We start from the raw sequence: 20,152 nt of genomic DNA, 5'->3' as shown, positions 1-20,152 counted from the left end.
CATCAGCGATGTAAATCAGTGATTTGGTACACAGGCTGGAAAATAATTGTTAAAAATCTTTGTATTCTCTCTGGAATGAAGATAATTGCCCATTCTGCCAATGGCTAATCATGTTTGACCTGCTTGTGTCTTGTGGCCCTGAAGCAGAGCTTCCCAAAAATGCTGTAGCAACACTTTAGATGGGGTCCCACTTTTTACAGTCTAACCAACGTTTTTTTCCTCTCTGGTTAATCCCCAGAATGCAACAGCAACAACAGCAACGTCGAATGTTCACAGCTGCCTTCCTGGCACTTGTTTTCATTCTGGCAGCTGTGAGTACCACCGAGGCTGGCAAAAAAGAGAAACCAGGTAAGGTCCGGTGTCATTCCGAGTTGATCCCCGAGATAGATTGTATGTGTGGGAGAATGTCAAATGCTTCTGGTTTTGTTCTGAAATTCAGGTCATTCGTTAACCTTTTGACATACAAGGTAGGGATTTGTGGCTGTGACATGTTGTTCTGTGTTAACAGGAAAACAGAAAGTAGTTTCCATGAAAGTTGGCAGCTTAACAGCCCCGGAGACTGGAGTCCTCAGTTTATCACAGAGTGTGTATTGCAAGGCAGCTTAAAAATTGCTCTGGGAATAGGTTCATGCTTGACTTAGGGAGAACCAAACAGGAGTGATGAAAGAGCAGTTATCATGTCGTTCGTTCAGTGTTGTATATGACAATGATATGCCAATGCTGTGTGATGTGGAAATCCTCTGACAAAGAATTGAACTAACTCACTGCTGCAGATAGACAGCCAGACATCCAGCGGTAATTGCTTTCTGTCAGTGATGAACTCAGACCTCATTATAGGAGAGACAGGCCTGGGGTGGAAAACTGACATCTATCAAACCCAGTTTTGACATTTTTTTAAGGAACACATCTTTTGGTGTTTTTCTTAAGGTCTTAGTATTTACAGGCTACTTACACACCAGTTTATATGACCTGCGAGTCTATCAGAATTAGTGTTCCCATTAAAAAAAAAAGGTGTTTCTAACCATTGTGGCTGTATGGAAATATAAGAAAATGTGAACATAAATATACAAGAGATAGAAGGAAGATAATTTTATATAAGGTTATTTAAAGTTACTCGTGATATTTTAGGGCCCTAACTAATTATTTTTGTGAACCCTTGGATTTTATAACATTGCTGTCTTTTCTCATCAGACTTGGGTTTAAGAATTTAAATCATGATCCTTACTTTTGTCCCTGAGCAACAAAGCCACCTGCATTAACAGCATTTCGAGTACACTTCTCCATGTAGTTTCTTCTTCACCTTTGGGGTTTTGGTCATATTCTGACATAAAACGTGACATGGTATACAAGTGAAAAGTTTGTATCTCACAGCTGTTCCCTGGAGGTGCTCAAATCCTCTGATACACAACGTCAACACATACATTTCTAATCTGTATAGTGTGTAAGTGCTTCAGTTGGAACTGAAAATATTTGCATACCATCAGCTACTGGAGACAGAGGAGTGTTCTTTCTAGGAGAGCTCTCCTGCATGTTTTGGTCAGTGATCCCTGAGGGTTTCTAGATGATTCCCCATTCTGAAGATGAGAATCCACTCCAGAATATCTAAGTGGATATTCTAGTAGACATGGTAATGGGGCTGAATTTGAATGATCCACCCTGCTTTGGAGTCAGAGGCTGACCTGTCTCTGCAGAACTGTGAAGAGGATGCCAGAACTTTTGCTTTTGAAGCAATTGTTTTACAAATGTCTTCCTTCTTCACCCTTTCAGGTGCTGTGACTGTTTAGTGGTGTTTAGTGATCCATAGGCTCTGGGTACTGACCGCTTCTCTTCCTTGGGTTTGGTTCCTTGTCTTCATCCAGACAAAAAGGCGAAGAAGTCTGACTGTGGGGAATGGCAGTGGAGCGTCTGTGTGCCCACCAGTGGTGACTGTGGCCTGGGGACGCGCGAGGGCACTCGCACTGGAGCTGAGTGCAAACAAACCACCAAGACTCAGAAGTGTAAGATTCCCTGCAACTGGAAGAAGCAGTTTGGAGGTAAGCATTACTCTCTCAAGGGATTTGCTTTGTTTTTTTACTTAAGTGTGGAGCAGAAAGTCTGCATTTTCTGCTTCGCCCCTTGGTGAAGGGGCTACTTCTGTATTTCAAGTTCATCGCGGCTGGAACACGTAAGGCATCAGAAGGCAGCTTCTTCAGAGCAAAGCAGCTCATCTGCAGAGAGTCCATGTAGCCTACTTCTTGTAAACTCAGTCTTCCAGCAGCGTGTTTAAATCTGCTCTCCTGTAATGTACAACCCTATATAAGGCAGCAGTGTAAGTGTCATGTTCTCTCACAGCTGTGAATTTCTGCGATGGTTACCACAGGCTTTACGTGACCTTGCGGAGTGTGATTTGTAGCATGGAGCATGCGTGTCTACCAGTGTGTGCATTGAAAGGAGTGAATGAAGACCAGTGTATTTCATCTATATTATTTCGTTCAGAAGGTTAATCTATAACAGTTCAGAAAGATACATCAGCTCTGTCCTGGACAAGATGTCTGTCCAGGACTCAGATCTGATTACTCTTGCAAACCTGTTTTTTTTTCTAGTAAACAGCTTGTATGGCTTTGACATCATAGTGACCTTACCAAGGCAATCAGTGCAGCAGTTACAGACTTGACAAGTTCATAGTTGCACATAAATTCTTGAAACTATTCAATCCTCATTTGGTAACCTTTGGCATCACAAAAATGAAGGAACAGCCATATAGAATGTGAATGACATTTCCCACTGCTGTTTTTTCTTTCTTTTTTTTTTTATTTATTGTGTATCTTCATAGTTGAAGGTATTTTCCTTTATATGACAATAATGCAATATCCGTGCAAAAGCAAGAGGATTCCATTTTAAACCATTTGAGGGGACGACTACAATTATCGCTGCAAATCATCTTTAAATTTTTCTTGGGATTCCTTTCTTCAGTTGCATGATCCTTTTGTCGACAAGCACTGGCTGTCTGTGATATCCTATTAGACTCATAGCATTTCTGTTTTCACACTCAGTCATTCTGTTTTAAAAATTGCTATTTATTTGCTTATTGCAGCGGAGTGCAAATACCAGTTCCAGGCCTGGGGAGAATGTGACTTGAATACTGCCTTGAAGACTCGAACCGGGAACCTAAAGAGAGCCCTTCATAATGCTGACTGCCAGAAGACTGTGACAATCTCAAAGCCCTGTGGGAAGCTTACCAAACCCAAACCTCAAGGTAAATTCCATTTGCGGAAAGCTGCACACTAGTTCATTTAAACCACTGGATTTGTGATGTCCTGCATGCTTCAGTGGGAACTCAGTAGTACAGGAGATTGTACTTTCATGGCCTTTCCTCAGTTCTGCACTGCTCCTACCTCCCAGCCGTCAGGCAGACAATATTCCCGAGTTGTGTAGTCAAGGAAGTCTCACACACAAGAGGTGAGCTGAAGATTAGAGCTCCAGTTTTAACCTTAGACCACCTGTACTGCTACCAGTTTGCTTATGCTCACTACACCTCCAGGGTACAGGCGCTTTTCATAACTCACCTGTTGACAGGAACAGACCAATAATAGCATGCAAAAACATCTCTCAATAAAGACACCTTTTGTGTAGGTTTTGTTTTGTATCAAATAATGACTAGTTGAAAAAGGGAGTGCTTTCCTTCTGGACAGGTAGTATTGAAGAGGTGTTCTGCTCACTGCATGTTGAAAAGAGGGTATGTGGATGTTTTGCACTCTTGGGGCTGTGTATTCTTTGTTCAAAGATAGCAGGAAGGAGAGTACGGAATGTATATGTCTTATTTAAATGCGAGTGACAGTGTAATTCCTAGTACACGGAAAAGCATATGCCCCGCATTTGTGTTTCCAGGTGTCCCTTAGACAAACTTATTTTCTTTCTAATCACTAAAGCCTTTTAATGTACTCTTTTGTTGGAGTAGCAGGTGTTGTGTGTGTAGGATGATTTATAGTGGGAGCTAAAACTGTGAGATCTTGTTTGAGATACAGAAGTAATGTGTTTTAAGTGGATTATATGAGCTATGCTACCCTGGCATTTGTTTGCTTACAACCAGCTAGGTTTAACACATTCCAGGCTCTGAATACTTGGATAATTATAAAAATAAATGTGATTAGGAGTGACAGGTGCAACTTGGACCAGCAATTTTCAAATAGTGGATGGTGGTGCATCATTGATCTGAGGAGTACCTGCAGGTGGCCTGCTCTGCTTGTGCAACCAGAGACACGTCTGATGAGGTTGCAGACGCTTTCTGTGTGTGTGCATGCATCCATCTGCTTTGCAGCCGGTACTGCTGTAACTGGTCTTCCTCGCACACCATCCATGGAGTTATCAGATAAGCACTAAGTCTAGAACCTGTGTAGATAATGACAAGCTGTGAAGTAGAAAGGGTACAACTAGATTTTGAGAGACCAGCTGACTTGGTTGAGTTGGCAGCAATAAACATCTTCATTTGGGGATGGAAGTGGCTGGGTGGGAATGCATGAAGGGCTTTGAACTGTGTGATTTTATTGTTTATTAGCTTGGGTTTTTTTGAGTAAGTTTCCATGCCTAAGTGGCATTTGGGAATTCACTGAATGAAGCTTCCCATTGTGCTGCCAGAATGCCTCTGCCGCTCGAGCTACTAGTAGCCTTCTGCCTTATTCTGCTCCCGTTGAGTCAGTATATTCTGTCAATGGCTGTCAGAAAAGGGGAGAGGGAGACGAGTGTTGATGCAGCATCGTTTTGCGAGAGCAGCGCTGTTGGGTGGTACAGGGTCATTTTCAAGTTATAGTTTTAAAGGCAGGGCTTGTGAAATTGCTGGATTGGAGTTAACTTTAACTGATTCTAGATATGAGTGAGTCACAGCTGAGACTGAAACTCAGATTGGGACTGACTGCAGCAAACATAGTTATGTGGTTTGACTTAATTAGGAAACCTGACTTCATTTGATTTGAAGGAATGCAAAAGGAGAAATAGGTACAAACGTAGGTTTGTGATCATAACAACTGTGGGCAGAAATTCTGCTCTCCTGATTTGCGTTTGAAATCTCACGGCATCTTCCTGCATGCCACCTGCTCGTTCATCTGCTGTTGGCATTAGTAGGAGAAGCACGCATGGAAGTCACACACTTGCCTGCCTGGGCCCTGAGCTAAAGATAAGAAATCCATATTGCAGATCTGTGGGCATAACTACATAGGAGCTACACCGGACAGTATGTTGGCAGCAGTAGGAGGAACTAGAGTATGAAATTAGGTCAAGCAGATTAGTGCTGTGTGAAATGTTGTGCCCTACTGAACCTTATTTCTGAATTAAAAATCTGAGTGCTGACATGTTAGCTGGAATAAGAGTATTTGTTTTCTTCCTGAGGTGAAGGAAATTACAGGTTGGAGGTAAGTCCCCACCCACATCTAGATAAAGGAAAAATTAAACTCTATTCAATCTATAGTTAGAATAGGACCCAATTTAATTCTTTGGAGACAAGAAGTAAGATATAGATTATTGTCTGAGCACTTGGAATGGACTGCAGGTACATATTAGGCTCCCTTTTCACCCATAGCTTCGCATCAGTGGCTCAAGACTACAAGAGAAAAAGCATATGATACATTATTTGGAAGCAGCAATTTTTTTCTGAGGCATAGTGTTGCATAAGGTCTGTATTGACATGCAGCTAGACCTGTAAATGCTGATCAAGTGCCGTACATTCCTACTGTGATTGCCTGGAGTAGCAGGGCAGTGACTCTCTGGCATTTGGGAGCTCTGGCAGCAGAATAGTAAGTAAGGGGCTTATTGATTACAGGAATCTGTTCTACCGTTAAATGGTTACCTTTCTGACTGGTGTGTGCTTCAAGACCTGCATCACTGAATACACCTCTGACAGCAATGGATTGGGAGTACCAAAAGCAGATGTGAACTGACTGAGAATATTGCACTGAAAAATACTAGTATATTCAGAAAAAGGGTTGTTTTCATGATGTTCCTGACTAACCCCCTTTCCTGTGCCCTGAAATTTTCCTTCTATTAGGTCGTGTTTGTAACTTCTCCATTACATTTTGATTTCATATTGTAAATGGGGTGAGTAAAAGCTCCTATTTAGCTTCTCCAGTCAATTGTAGTTTTATATATCTTCTGTTAGTTTTTGTCACTTGCCATCTTTTAAAGCTAAAACCTCTGACTTAAGTATTTTGTTGTATAACAATTTATCCACAATAAGAATACTCTCTACTGGACTTACCTAAATTCCTTCTATTATTGCTAAATCATTTCTGAGTTGAAGAGACTGGATGTATACAGTATTCCAAGCACATCCTCTACAGATTTGTGTTGAAAAGAAAATATTGTAATACTTCCTTTATTGTTCATTATACCCACTAAATAACCTAAATATGTTTTTCTTTTGATCACTGCTTGCATGTGGAGGAGATATCTTTATCTGAGACCTTCACAATTCTCCCTGATGTATTTTTTTAAAAAGTTAATTAATGTGGTGTCCTGGTTTAACCCCAGCTGGCAACTAAGCCCCACACAGCCACTCGCTCACTCCCCCCTGGTGGGAAGGGGGAGAGAATCGGAAGGGTAAAAGTGAGAAAACTCGTGGGTCGAGATAAAGACAGTTTAACAGGTAAAGCAAAAGCCGTGTATGCAAGCAAAGCAAAACAAGAAATTTATTCACTCCTTCCCATTGGCAGGCAGGTGTTCAGCCATCTCCAGGAAAGCAGGGCTCCATCACGCGTAACCGTTACTTGGGAAGACAAACGCCATCACTCCAAACATCCTCCCCTTACTACTTCTTCCCCCAGCTTTATATGCTGAGCATGATGTCATATGGTATGGAATATCCCTTTGGTCAGTTGGGGTCAGCTGTCCCGGCTGTGTCCCCTCCCAACTTCTTGTGCACCCCCAGCCTACTCACTGGTGGGGCGGTGTGAGAGGCAGAAGAGGCCTTGACTCTGTGTCAGCACTGCTCAGCAGTGACTAAAACATCCCTGTGTTATCAACACTGTTTCCAGCACAAATCCAAAACATAGCCCCATACTAGCTTCTATGGAGAAAATTGACTCTAACCCAGCCAAAACCAGCACACGTGGTATGTAAGAACCCAAAAAAGTGTGTGGGTAAGGCAGATTATTTCAACTAGGCTTGCCCAATGAAGTATTGTGTATCAGATTTCACCTAACACAGTTCCTTAGTGTGGTTTGGTGTCTGAAGTTCCTGCTCACCTTCTCTGTTCTTTGAGGAAAATGCAAATAAATTGATATAATCTGTAACTGCTGCTCTCCTGTTGCTTATCCACCTTTCCAGCTCATGAACATGCAGCAACTTTGCTGGTAGGATGAATCCTGTGTCTCTCTCCTCTCACCTAACTGTTTGGAAGATGACTGCTGTTTCATAGAAGTCTGATCTATGCTTAACAGAAAAGAAAATTATACCTGCAGAAAAATCCCAAGGGTTATAATTTTGCACATTTGCTGATAAAAGTATATTTTGGTTTTCCAGGAAATTCTATGTATATCAGATTTAAGGGGGAGAGCAGATGATGAATCAGGAATTTGAATTTTATCTGAATTTCTGACGAGCTCTTTTCTGCATAGCTTTGCTGAGGTGTTCCAAGATTGGAAGACAATAGCTTGGTCTGGGGCTGCTGTGCTAAAGTATAGTTAACAGAGGATGAAAACTGTCATCCGTTTTTGAATATTGTGCATTTGGACAGAGAGATTGTCAGCAACGTGGCAGTGATATCCCAGACACCATGATTTGTGTATTTAGTACACAAATGAGGTCATGAGAAAGCCCGTCACAAAGGCTGGAAAGGATGAAAGGATAATTTTTATCACAAAATCCCAGTGGAGGCAGCCACCTCTCCTCTGGCACACACAATTGCATATTCTAATCAGTGTCTGCAAGGCCGGGGATGTCCAAGGTCTCCCTGAACTATCTTGACAGATGTGAAAGACTCAGGCACTTGTGTCGAGTGGCTGCTCTAATGGCCAACTTGCACCGAAGAGCAGAAAACACTTCCGACATACTCCGTCTGGCCTACTTCATGGCCACCCAAACTTGATTGATGGTTGTTCGGGTTCCAGCCAGCCAGAAAGCAAAAGAATGGGGTATTGTCAGGATTCAGGAAACATTGTGCTTTAACCGCTGAGGGAGGAGGAATTTATTTTTATTGAGCTGGGTTGCCTGATAGGCTTTATTTCTTTTTTCACTCTTTCTGTCACTCTCATTCTTCCTGTCTTTCTCCCCATATCTCTTATGCTTTTAGCTATTTGTTCTCCTGATTAAGTTAAAATCAAATAGAATAAGCAGTCTGCCTGGTCTTTCTGCAGTGTACCCTTCATTTTTTGAATAATGCTCCTTTTTTCTCTGATAACTTTTTCACCCAGATGTATTTAGTTCTTTTTAATGCATGTCCCTTCCCAACTTTTTATCAATTTACAGTATATCTGATCTATGAGTTACTTTATCCTGGCTCAGCTCAGTCCTTGCCACGTAGGAAAACAATTCCAACTATGGTTGGCAAACATTAACACTGCTTACACCACTGTTGTCTTTAATAATTGGGGTGGTGTCCAGAGATCGCATCCTCCAACACACAGTGTTTCTCACATGAAGGCAAGACCTACCCGAGTTGTTAAAGGCCGTGATCTCTTTCCTGTAATGCAAATCAGGTGTAGCATTTGAGGGTCCAGCAAGGTGTCAGTGCAGTTCCCTGTGTTTGGCACGGTGTGCATGCTACTGCAGTGGAGGGACGACTACACTCCTTGTGTTTTTAATAATTTCATATCGTTTGAAGAGCTTTACTTAGGAGTTTAGCGCAATATAAATAATCTGCACTACATTTTCTTTTATCTAGCAATCTTTACAGGTAGCAATTAGCTAATGCTCCTATCACTCCTTGGAGCTGAGGAAGTACAATTTAAAGAAAATAATTGAAAATCAGAAAGGCTAAATGATTTTCCAGGTTTGCATAGTATCAGTGGCAGGTCCAGGCACTCAGCTAGGAGCTGTTGACTCTTGGCTCCATGCTCTGACTAGTAGCTGCTGCTCCCTTTTTTTACCAGAATGTGACAATTTACTTCAAGGTGAGTGTCTTAACTACAGTCTTTAACTAGGGTCTTTGGTTTTGACATTAGTAATCTCAGTGGATTTAAGACAGTGTTTGACACTGATTTACCTCATGTCTTCTTAGGGAGCTTGGTGTCAAAACTTAGAGCTGGATTTCTGTTAATGAGCAGGTATATCCCCATCCTTACTTTGGTGCCAGGAGGAGAAAACAACATGTGGTTTTTGAGCACTACAGTGGCAGCCTTGATTTCTACCTGCAGAGAGAACATCTTGCTCACAGTGCACTGCCAGGGCAGACCGACTGCGCTTTGGCAGGGTGACTTGGCTGCTGGCTGTTGCAAGGAGCTGACAGCGATGTCTGAATGAATTGCTCACCTGATAAGCAGCTATTCATTGCTCAGACAAACTGGGTGCTGTACTGACAAAAATGACCACCTGTGGCCCACTCCATTTTGCATGTTGGGCGATCTGCTTTTTCTGGGGTGCCCTGCCTCAATTTTGCCTTTGTGCAGCAACAAAATGTCTGCTTCGAAAGAGTAACTGGAGGGGACACAGGGGGAGAAGAAATGACTTGTTAGGACTGTGATTTTCTTTTGTTTGAAAGATGCTGGTGTCTCCTGTTTTGGCATCACATTCGTGCTGTATCTCCCTCAGTAGGTTTCAGAATTCCCCGTCTTTAATGTAACTCATTAGTCGTGCAGGCATGCAGCTAGCGTAATAATTAGTATTACAGGAGGCAGAATAATAGGATCTGCTCAAACTAATTAGATATAAAAATGAGGGATTTTCTCATATTAGGAAACAGCTGTGATTGATAGTTAAACAAAAACCTGAAAGGCAAAATGGGGAGGTTTGTCTTTTGCTCTAAAGGATGAGGCAGGTTTATTGAAGAATGGCCTCTGGCACTGACCAGGAGCCTGCAGTGAAATACAGTGATCTGAGCTCTGCAGGGCAGACACTGGCAGTGGATGCCCAGTGGGAACAGCATAGCTGGCTGTTGTTATTGTTGCTATCATCATGATTATTTGTATTGCATGAGTGCCCAGAGGCCCCAGCTGAAAAAGGGTGCCATTGTACTAAGCATTGCATAAACATTGTGAGAGACAGTTTTGCCATGAATAATTTATGCCTTATGGAGCTGAGAAATGTGAAAATCAAGGGAAGAAACAGTGGTCCAGAGGGGTGAGATGGTGTACTAAATGCTTGGTTGTGTTTCCTCTGTGCCCCTTGCTAGTCTGAGGACAAGGCTTGTTATTTCAAGATGAAGTAAAACTCACTGGAAACTTTAGGCTCTGAGACACATCTCTGTGATTTGGCTCCTGCTGCCTTAACATAAGGAAATAAGATTTTTCTCAATTTAAGTGGGAGCAAGAGTAAGCCGTCAAAGAAAAATAAACACAATGATGGTTACAGTATGGACCAGCCTCAAGCTGCTAGTAAGCTGCCAGTGTAGTCCGTAACTAATAGTTTGGATGTCTTTTAATTGTGTTTTTTCTGCTTCCATTTCCTTATGTTTCTTGGAGGCTTTGCGCTGTAATCTCCCTGGAGACTGCTTTTGTACCTTTGAAAAATTATACTGTTTGGATAAATAATTTGAATGCATCATCAGATCATAACGTAATATCAATCTGATTGACACAGCCCTGATTCCAGGGAGCAGGAAATGTTTGTAGGAGAGGGAGAAAGAGATTTTTTTTTTTTTTAAATAAGTATTTTTCAATTTTTAGTTGTTCTACAGCTTTTACAGGTGGTTTTGAAAAGAAACGGTTGGGAATTTTCATGGGAAACCTAGACCTCCATGTTTTCTCACCCCCTGGTTTGTATTTCAGATTTTTTTTTTTCCCGTGCTGCCCCAAAAGATGAAAAACTGGATGTGACAAATGTTCTTGTTTAACCCTCTTGTGCCTGCAGGAGTTTCTTTTAGGGTTTAATGCAGACCTTTGTGGGTGAAAGTTTAAATAGCCTTGTGTGTGCCAATTCTGTTACATGCTCATTGTCTCACTTTCCTGGCTTGCTAGAGCAGTCCAGCCTCCTTGGCATTAGTCAGTGCCCTTGAGCTGTGAAAATGCCTGAAGCTGTGGGACTTGCTGTGATAAAAGATATGCCATCAGCAAATGTTTACACTCATTACTGTTCCCAGCAGTGAAACAGAGAGAAAGCTCTGTTCCTTCCTTTCTGTCCTTTCCTTTCCTTTTCTACTTCTTCACTTCCTTTCCTTTCAAGCTCCCCCCCCCCCTTCTTTATCCCTCCGTCTCATTTTCCATGTCACCATCTCTCTATCTTTTCTCCTATCTATGCTTACTGCGAAAGTTTTGCAGGCAACCTTTCAGAGTGTGGAGCATGGATCAAAGCAAAGCCCGTGTCCTTTGCCCTGAGTGTAGATCCCCTCTGCGGCAGATGCAGAAAGTACAACCGAGAAATGCACGTGCCTGGTTTTCAAAAATTCACTGGATAAAATGGGGTCTCTATTCACAGTAAATCACAAATAACTTTCTGCTAAATAGCTATTTACTGATCTCAGTTTGACATATAAACTGCCTCAATCTGTGATCTTTTTGCTTCTCTGTGGATACAGGTAAATGCCAAATGGATTTTTAATATTTTTTGTTTTCAGCAGTCTCCTGCAGACATGTGAATGCAGAGAGTAAACTCTGAATGTATCAGTCTGTGCCTGCTCCTGTCTCGCTGGCATTAAGAGGGATCTTGTGTACAGCATAGACAGAGGGCTGAAGAGCCAGCTGGGACTGGGTCCCTCTTGTGCTGAGCATAGAACATGACAAAGAACAGTAAGAAAGTCCATACCCTACAGAAGCAGCAGTACAAATGTACCAGAGGCAGATGAGAAGAAGCAGCAAATAGAACAGCAAAGTGAGCTACTTCTGGAAATCACTTTCCAGTTAGCCAGACCTCTTCAGCAGTCTCCAACTGCAAAACAAGCTTCACTTGAAAAGTTTATCCATTGCGATCTTCTGCATACTTACTCTTAAGGCTCTAACATCTTAGATACATGTGACCCAGACTTAAAGAAAATGAAATGAAATGTTCCTGATCTTTGTCTTTGGGCAATTAGGCCATCTAGTAAAATCAGAAAATGCGTGTGTCTCTGTGTAGGCAATTTTGAAACTTTTTCTCCTAAATTTTTGAATGAAGGAAATCACCAAAATTAAACCTTTCTGATGAAAATGTTTGGCTTCAACAAATTACCTCTTAAAAAAAAGCTTCCTGTAATTCCTGATGAGTTTTATGTAAGGATGTTAAAAGTGAATGTTTTTTAGGTCTTACATCCAAATGTCAGGTTCAAGCAATGGCTTCTCACTGTCTAAGATCATTTCAGAGCTTTGTGGATGGTTTTAGAATAAATTGGATTAATTTTTCCCTGCATTGATTTCTTCTTGCAATTCCAATGAGATGGAAAATGAGTGAAATTTTCCATGAGTGGCTGGCTCTTCGGTCCATTTCTTTGTCAGATATGTTAGTGTTTGTTACAGGCATAAATCTACCTGTTCCCTGTTCATAACACACATTGCAGCGAGCCTTCCTTGCTTATACAGTGCAGCTCCACCCTTTAGGTTTGAATTGGGTCCATCTTGTGTTCAACTGGGAACAAATCGAAGTCTATCCAAAATGGAAATTGAGCAAAGTGAGAAGCAGAACAAAACCTGCTGGAGAGGAGTGACTGGAAGAATGGAGAAACTGAGATATGCAGACAACTAGAGAAAGTCATTAAACAGCACAGAGTTAAAGTATAGGGGATATAATCAATTGTAATATATCAATGAAGTAAAAGTCACATCAAGGTCACTGATTCATTGGAGAGTTGCCTTCTACTGCTGTTTAGCTAGTGGAGTATTGTTTTTTTTCCAACCAGTAGAACTGTGTGTTGCTCAAAGAGGCTTTTCAGAAGAATTCATTTTGGAAAAAATTGCTATCGTAATATAGTTTTCTTTCTTAAACTCATTCGGAATACATAAATGCTTTATATAAGGCAGGAAAATCGGAGGAAAAGGAGTTAGATGGCCATGAAAGGTTCTCTAGAAGCAGAAGAAATACCATATTCAAAGGGTACTTCAGAAATCAAGGGATTTCTTTCTACAATCATGGAAATCACAAGATAGTACAGTTTCTGCTCCTAGAGAGCAGGGTGAAGCCCTTTAGGATGAGATTTTTTTCACCAAAGGATAAAATCATCAAAGTCAAGACTGCTCCCTTCCACATGGGTTGGCATTTCATCCCCAAAATTCAGAAGTGCCCTGCACCCAATGGTACCATTGCCCTGTGCCACTGTAGCAAGTAGGTGCTTTGGAAAATTTGCCCCAGTGAGAGGTAGGGAGCCCTTTAGAAAACCTGCCTTCCTCTGTACTCAGTGGGACTGAGTGCTAGTTCCTGGGAAAACTGTCCCCTGAACACCTGGTGTTGAAATTCTTCGCTCTAATCTTCCATCAGCACAGTTTTTGCTATTTTGAATGATTTATATTGCTTTTGGGGACACTGCTTGACTTTTATATATAGGAGTTTGGCAGTGCCATGGGTGAATTGTTACCTTCTTCTCAACAAATGAAAATAAATACCTGCAAATCTTGGCTTACAAAGCTTGGCTTCCATTAAAATGTAATTACCTCCCTTTTGTACCTTATACATTAAGAGTGGCTTCAAATGGTATGTGGCTCCTGTTCAACATAATTACTTTCCTTTGCTGCTTGCATAGTAAGAATGAGGCTCCAGAATAAAGACGACTATTTAAAGAGGGCTGCTGCCCTTCCAAATTGCATAGAGAAAGTTCTGCATATCAAATTAATTTGTTTACTCAGTAAGATCCTTGCTGGAACTTTTGTTACCGATCATCATGGACCCACAGAAGTGGGTCCAGTGCTAATCCATGACCACACAACTTTTAATCCTGTGAATAATTCTTAGGCATACAACTATTCATAGGGTTATTCAGGTAATGAATGATTAGATAAACCAGTGTGTTTGCATTGACAAGTTCGCTCTTGCAGGGCCGTTGGTACAACACTACGTGGGTGGTTTTTATCTCTCTGGAGTGCTCTGGGTTCCAGTGGGGAGCGGCATGGCTGTGCAGTCCTTGGTTGCTGTGCCCTGCAGGGACTGCCAGGTATTCTGAATTTGATCTTTGCGAGTGCCCTGGTCCAGGATCCTGGCCTCCATCTGAGTAAGAGCACCGCTAGGCAGCCCCTCTCTGTGGGATAAGAGGGAAGGAGGAAAGTGTATGCTGTAAAACAGACACAAAAATTGAGGGCTGTTTTGTCATCCTCATTAATATTCTGGACACATGTAGCTCAATCTTATGGTACTTTTGTTCTGCTGCAAGGATGCATGGGGATGATAAAGCTAAGTGTTTCCTTGAGGTGAAAGAAGCCCGGTCTGGAGTGGAGAAGGCATAGCTCCTGCTGCTGCTTTGCTGCTGCTTTCCTCAGTGTGGCTGTGTGCTGAGCCACGCTGGAGGTGGAAGGACAGTTTGGCTGGGTGTCGTGGTTTAGGTGCACTTGGAGCAGTAGGCAAACAGCTACCCTCGTCCGCAGTCGGTAGAGCATGGGAAGTTGGAAAGTCCTTGACTAGTGTAAACACTACCTAGCAACAACTGAAAACATCAATGTGTTATCAACATTGTTCTCACCCTAAATCCAAAGCACAGCACTGTACCAGCTACTAGGAAGGAAATTAACTCTATCCCTGCTGAAACCAGGACACTGGGGCACTAACACATGGTGCACTTGGAGCAGTAGGCAAACAGCTACCCTCGTCCGTTCCCCCCACTGCGCAGCCTGCTCGCCTCAAGTGTTGAGAGACAGTGAGAGATAGCACCCACTCCCACCTCAGTGCTGACCCTGGTATTGGCAGGATAAATACCTTTAAGGCACATAATGTGTTAAAATTAATGTATTTAACGGTAAATATCAAACATATTTACATACCTTTCATAAAGCGTTATATTGAGATGTTCCAGCTTGTGGCCTGCGAGCCACGTTTGGCCTGTAGGATAATTCTGTCGCAGTTGGGCACTTAGCCTGGCTGAGCAGGTCCTGGAACTGCCCAAAGTCTGCTCTCCTGAAATCTAGGGTTCTCATCCTGCTTTTTGCTTTGCCCCTTCCTTTCTGGATCCTGAACTCCACTATAGGTAGCTCATAAAGATAACTCTGGCTGGTGACTGGCTCACCCCTGAAAAGACTGGACCATCTAGCTTTAAAACGAACAGTGCAGTGAAGAGATTCAGATTAAAATTCTGCGTGGGCTGGTGTGAACCTGGATTTCATCTGGTCAGGTCATCTCGTCATAGTGGCTCTTGATATTATTGGTAGCACTTCTCCGCGGCAAACACGTTCCCTGTAGCCAATGCAGAGGTGATGCACAGATCCGCAGCTCTGTCTTTGCAAAATTGCATTAATCGGGTAGGCGAAGTGAAGGAGGCTGCTGCTGACCCAGGTGCTTGCAGATGGCAGTGTTCTGCTCAGGGCAGTCGCTGTTCACCTTGTTGCTTTTCTTGCTTCCTTCTGGCTCGGTGGTGAGTGTCGTTGAGATCAAGGTGCTTTGCAGCGCCAGTGAGATGTGGAGAGCAGCATAGTGGCTTCCCCATCGTAAAGGCTGTTTCAGTGGGCACTGCTTGATGGGTTACTATAAATTCTGATGGCAGGCTGGGACCTGGTAGAGATAGAGGTAGAAAGAGCAACCTGGTAGAGGCCTGGTAGAAAATGGCTGAACCAAAGGTCTTGCATCCAATCTGTGCTAAGCTGAATTGAATTTTGATAATTTTCCTGTATGGAATAGGAATCTGAATGGGATTATCTGAGACAGTGTATCTGGGGGATCTTTCCCTCACTGAACTGGTAGATGGCTACAGGTGGTGCTGGGGCATGGGACTGCTGAGCTTTGTACTGGCATTGTACTCTCAGCTGGTCAGGGCTTTTGAGCATGGTGTCATCGCTGGCACTGCTGGCATGGTGACTCTCTCAGTCAAGCCTGGCTACCCTGGGAAGGGGAGCACTGGCAGGCCAAGTGATCAGGACGACATGGGTCCCAGTGGGGCTGTGTGAGCTGACTAGATAGCTTGTCATAAGAGTTGAAATAGTAATGTAGGGTGAACAGAGATGAGAACAATGAAAGCCTGAATGACACAGATGCAAAGAGTAGGTCTGAACAATGAAAAAAACATGAACAAAGTACATCTTAAAGCAACTTTATACTTTGTTAGCCATGGATATACCGTAGTCTGTAGCCTGACCATAGTCAAAATAGGTGGAGAGTAGCTGTGAACAGACTTGTGCATGAACAGCAACATTTTCGTGCGTCAGTACCTGGTTATTGGTGTCTGTGGTAGGATTTTTAAAAGAGCCTAAGGACTGGGAAATATTTGAGCATTTTTCTTTCCTCCTTTTCCCTCCTTTTCCCTCCTTTTCCCTCCTTTTCCCTCCTTTTCCCTCCTTTTCCCTCCTTTTCCCTCCTTTTCCCTCCTTTTCCCCCCTTTTCCCCCCACAACTCTGGGGGTGCATGTCATTTCATGGAGCAAATGTGCTTTGCATCAATGCAACTTACCTGTCTGAACAATTAAGCTGTGGTGGTGTGAGTACCTTTAATGTGAGAGGAATTACATCCCACACATGAGGGTTTTACTCTGCTGAGACACGAAGCAGAATCACTTATCTTTGTAGGTAGACGGGTTTGGCAGTTTGGGTGATATGCAGATTATCGCAAGGTAGACAACAGGGAGGATTGAGCTTTTGCTAACAGGAGCTGATATAGACCCACAGGGGCCAAGTGCAAATGAATAAACAGTGGGTTGTGTGGTACGTCAAGTCAAGTGAGGATGGGGACCTGATGTGATCACATGACTCCAGACCAAAACCTTCTCCTGGTGGTGACTTCACCCCTAACGTGAACTGCACATAGTAGAGTCCTGTTGGTGGTCTGCCCACGTTCATATGTCTCCTTTGCTTTTAGTAAATTTAGTTGAAGTCTGCAGAGTGCCTTTCTGCTTGTGCTGGGTCTAAATAGATTTTACAGATTCCAGTGCTGGTCTGATTGACAAAATGCTGTGTTTCTTTCAGAGAAAGCGGTGTTGGGGGGGGAAGAGAAGAGTGCAGGAGAGAGTGCAATCAATCAAAAAAAAAAATCATGTTCACATTTTCAGACTAAAACAAATTACTTCTTGTTTTAAATTATTATCCCTTTAAATGTTAAGCAGAGTTTTTAAGGGAAAGATTTTAGAGCAGATTATGTGACTAAACATGAAATAGGTTTTTTATTTTGCTTTGACTGAAGGATTATTGGAAACAATTTTTGTCTTGTTGAAAAAGATGAAGAAAAGAATGTTGTTTTGAAACACTAACAAACAGGAGAAACAACCATCAGAGAAATGTGATAACCTAAGCTTGCCTTCTGCTGGAGGTACCCTGGCATATCCATACTGAAAGATGTCAGTGTAGCTCCCTTGGCTTTAATGCAAGTAAGTTGGTTTTACCAGAGCTGACGATTGCTTGACTGTCTGTGTTACCCAAACTGGTCAGAGAGAGAAGAATCGTATTCACAAAGAAGAGTACCACCTTAAGGGCTGAGTGCTTGTCTCCTCATTCAGGGTGATATTTGTTATTTAACCCGAGATGGTTTTTGTTGGTTTGTTTGGTTTGTTTTTCTTTTTTTTTTTTTTTTTGGGGGGGGGGGGGGGGGGCGGTGTTTTTTGAGAAGGAAGAAACAAAGGCAGGATTCAAAGGAGGAAAGTGAAATCTGGGTTAAGGCAAATGTGGGTCTACGTGCTTGCTGTTTTGGTTCCAGGAAAGATGCTTCACAGAAACTCAGTTACTATCTCTCTGTAGTGCCTGTTGTGCCGTGTTTTGTGGTGCTATCCACAAGGATTTATTCCTGTTCCCAGTGAGAGCTGTTATTTCCCCCGTTACAAGGTGACATGTGATACAAGAGTACCTAATTCCCTTAATTCATATTCATCTTTTAGGCCCCTCTGTGAATTTCCTCTACCTGTAGAACACCACACTACCCTATAGCACAGTGAAAGTTACTGCAGATGGTAGTATAATGTATAAGCTTTCACTTGTACCTGCACATCGTTCCCTTATTTACCCCAAATTAACCGGAGAAGCAGATGCTCCCTAGTCCCTTCCCTGTCCTGTCAGTACCAGATGGCTGGACAGACCGTGCTCTAATGACTCCAGGCCAAACTTCAGTTGCCTCTCAAGTGTACGTAGGTGTTTGTCCCAGACAAAGGGGGAAGGGTTGGCAATGGAGAAGCTAAAGAAACAAGTGAGCTTTCTCACCACGCTCTGGAGTTGCTCTCACATTCAGAGAAAGCCAAAGACTGACAATGAAACAGAAAGGAAGCAAGGGAGGGGTGTGTGTGGGGGTAGTGTGTGCAAAGCTTTCTTCCAGCTCTCCACTGAGCCATGACCCGGTTTCTCCAGGAGCTGCCTGCTGTTTTCTTATTTTTGAAGCAAGTTCCTGAGACAATGCTTTGCATGCCAAACAGGGTCAGCTGCTCAGATAGGAAGGGTTCTGAACTGGACACGCACCCCCCTTTCCATCTTCCCTAGCGCCTCGGCTGTTCCTTTTTTTCCTTCTTTTCCTTCTGTTTTCCCTTTCCTTGTTCAGAATGAGGAAACAACATTAGTTCTTACATGCATAGAGAAAACAAGGGGAACTTTCAGGTGTATTGGATGAAATTTATTGCAGTGGCTGCTAGATGCTAATTTTTTATGGTTATTGTTATCTTGACAGAATCCAAGAAGAAGAAAAAGGAAGGCAAGAAACAAGAGAAGATGCTGGATTAATGGAGCCAACTTGGGCAATGTGAGAAAGGGACATCAGCAAACACGATCAGTTAACAGTTTCATTTATACCTAGGCATTTTATCCTAAAATTATTTATAGCTTAATGGTACCATAGAAGGAAACAAGCAAACACAGAAAAAAAATTCCTTTTTTATTACTTTAGTATTTTTAATGTATAACCCTAACAACAATTTTTAGAGGCCTGTAATAAAGGACTCCAAACACATTTAGAAAATTATGTCTATTGTATATTGAACAATGTAGAGGTTTTTAAAATATTTTTTTCTCAAGTCTTGCCATAGGTCTCAATCTGGTAATTACTCCATACAAGCAGAACCTGAACTTGTGTGGAGCTCCGCTGAAGCCAGTGGTGCCCTGTGTGAACATAGGATTCTGGCTGGATGCAATTATATTTACGATTGGGACCTTATATCTGAAAAAACCCAGACTTGTTTCTTAAATTCTTATTACATCTGAATAACTGTATGAAATTATTTGTTTAAGGAAAGGATGGGGGCATTTTGTTGAGTATTTTCAGGTATAGAATTTTTTTGGATGTGTGGTGAATGTTCATTCCAAAATGCCACCACCTCCGGGTAAAAACCAGTAGCACTCCTATCCTTGGCCATATTTTGGATGGTGGCAGTAAAAATTCTGAAATCTTTCAACAGTTGGACATAGAAGAGTCCTAATTTTTCATGATTTTCTAGCAATGATTTTTCCAAGTGGAAGGATAGCAAAACTTTCAATTTTTTAGCATATCAACACTGGTGGATGGTAGTGTCCTCTGTTTTACCTATAAAAGCTGAAAAATGCTTTCTTTTATGTGTTTATTCTGCCAGAAGGGAGAATATCCTTTTCACAAAAATCTAGTTGAAATTGTTGCGATTCTGCCTGACCCAATGCCCTTTTGTATCAGCGGGAATCTTCCTGTTGATTTTAATAATAGCTGGTTGAAAAATAGTATGTCTGGTGGGAAGTAACAGAAAAAAATCTGTTTGGAAACTGCCTCAGATTGTTCATATTTTTGACCAAAAAAGGGACAATTTGTGGGACTTGAAACCAATAGGAATGAAATTAATTTTTGTTTCTCTGTTAGTAAAGCAGAAGGGAGATATAAAACCAGTACCTTTTGCTTTCTTCCATTTTTATGTAAGCAAAAAGACCGTGGAAAGGCTCAGTCAAAATAAAAATAGTTCTGTGATTTTTTTATTTTTTTTAAATGGTCTTGCAGGGAAGAAAAAAAGAAAAATTATAACCAGCTGGCTTTCAATTCAATTTCATTTTTTTCAGTTTTACCT

At 42.1% G+C, this 20,152-nt stretch overlaps 1 protein-coding gene across 1 annotated transcript; it reads left to right on the top strand.

The window, feature by feature from the left end:
- The first annotated feature begins 239 nt into the window (after positions 1–239).
- Positions 240–18,851, top strand: PTN (pleiotrophin). Its single transcript, XM_009333038.1, has 4 exons — positions 240–348; positions 1,860–2,033; positions 3,074–3,235; positions 18,799–18,851. The coding sequence occupies exons 1-4, from the start codon at positions 240–242 to the stop codon at positions 18,849–18,851; spliced, it is 498 nt and encodes a 165-aa protein (XP_009331313.1).
- The last annotated feature ends 1,301 nt before the right edge of the window (positions 18,852–20,152 follow it).

This window comes from Pygoscelis adeliae, unplaced genomic scaffold (assembly GCF_000699105.1).
Source record: "Pygoscelis adeliae isolate BGI_AS28 unplaced genomic scaffold, ASM69910v1 Scaffold38, whole genome shotgun sequence".
NCBI lineage: Eukaryota > Metazoa > Chordata > Aves > Sphenisciformes > Spheniscidae > Pygoscelis > Pygoscelis adeliae.
This window is presented reverse-complemented; position numbering and strand designations above follow the sequence as displayed.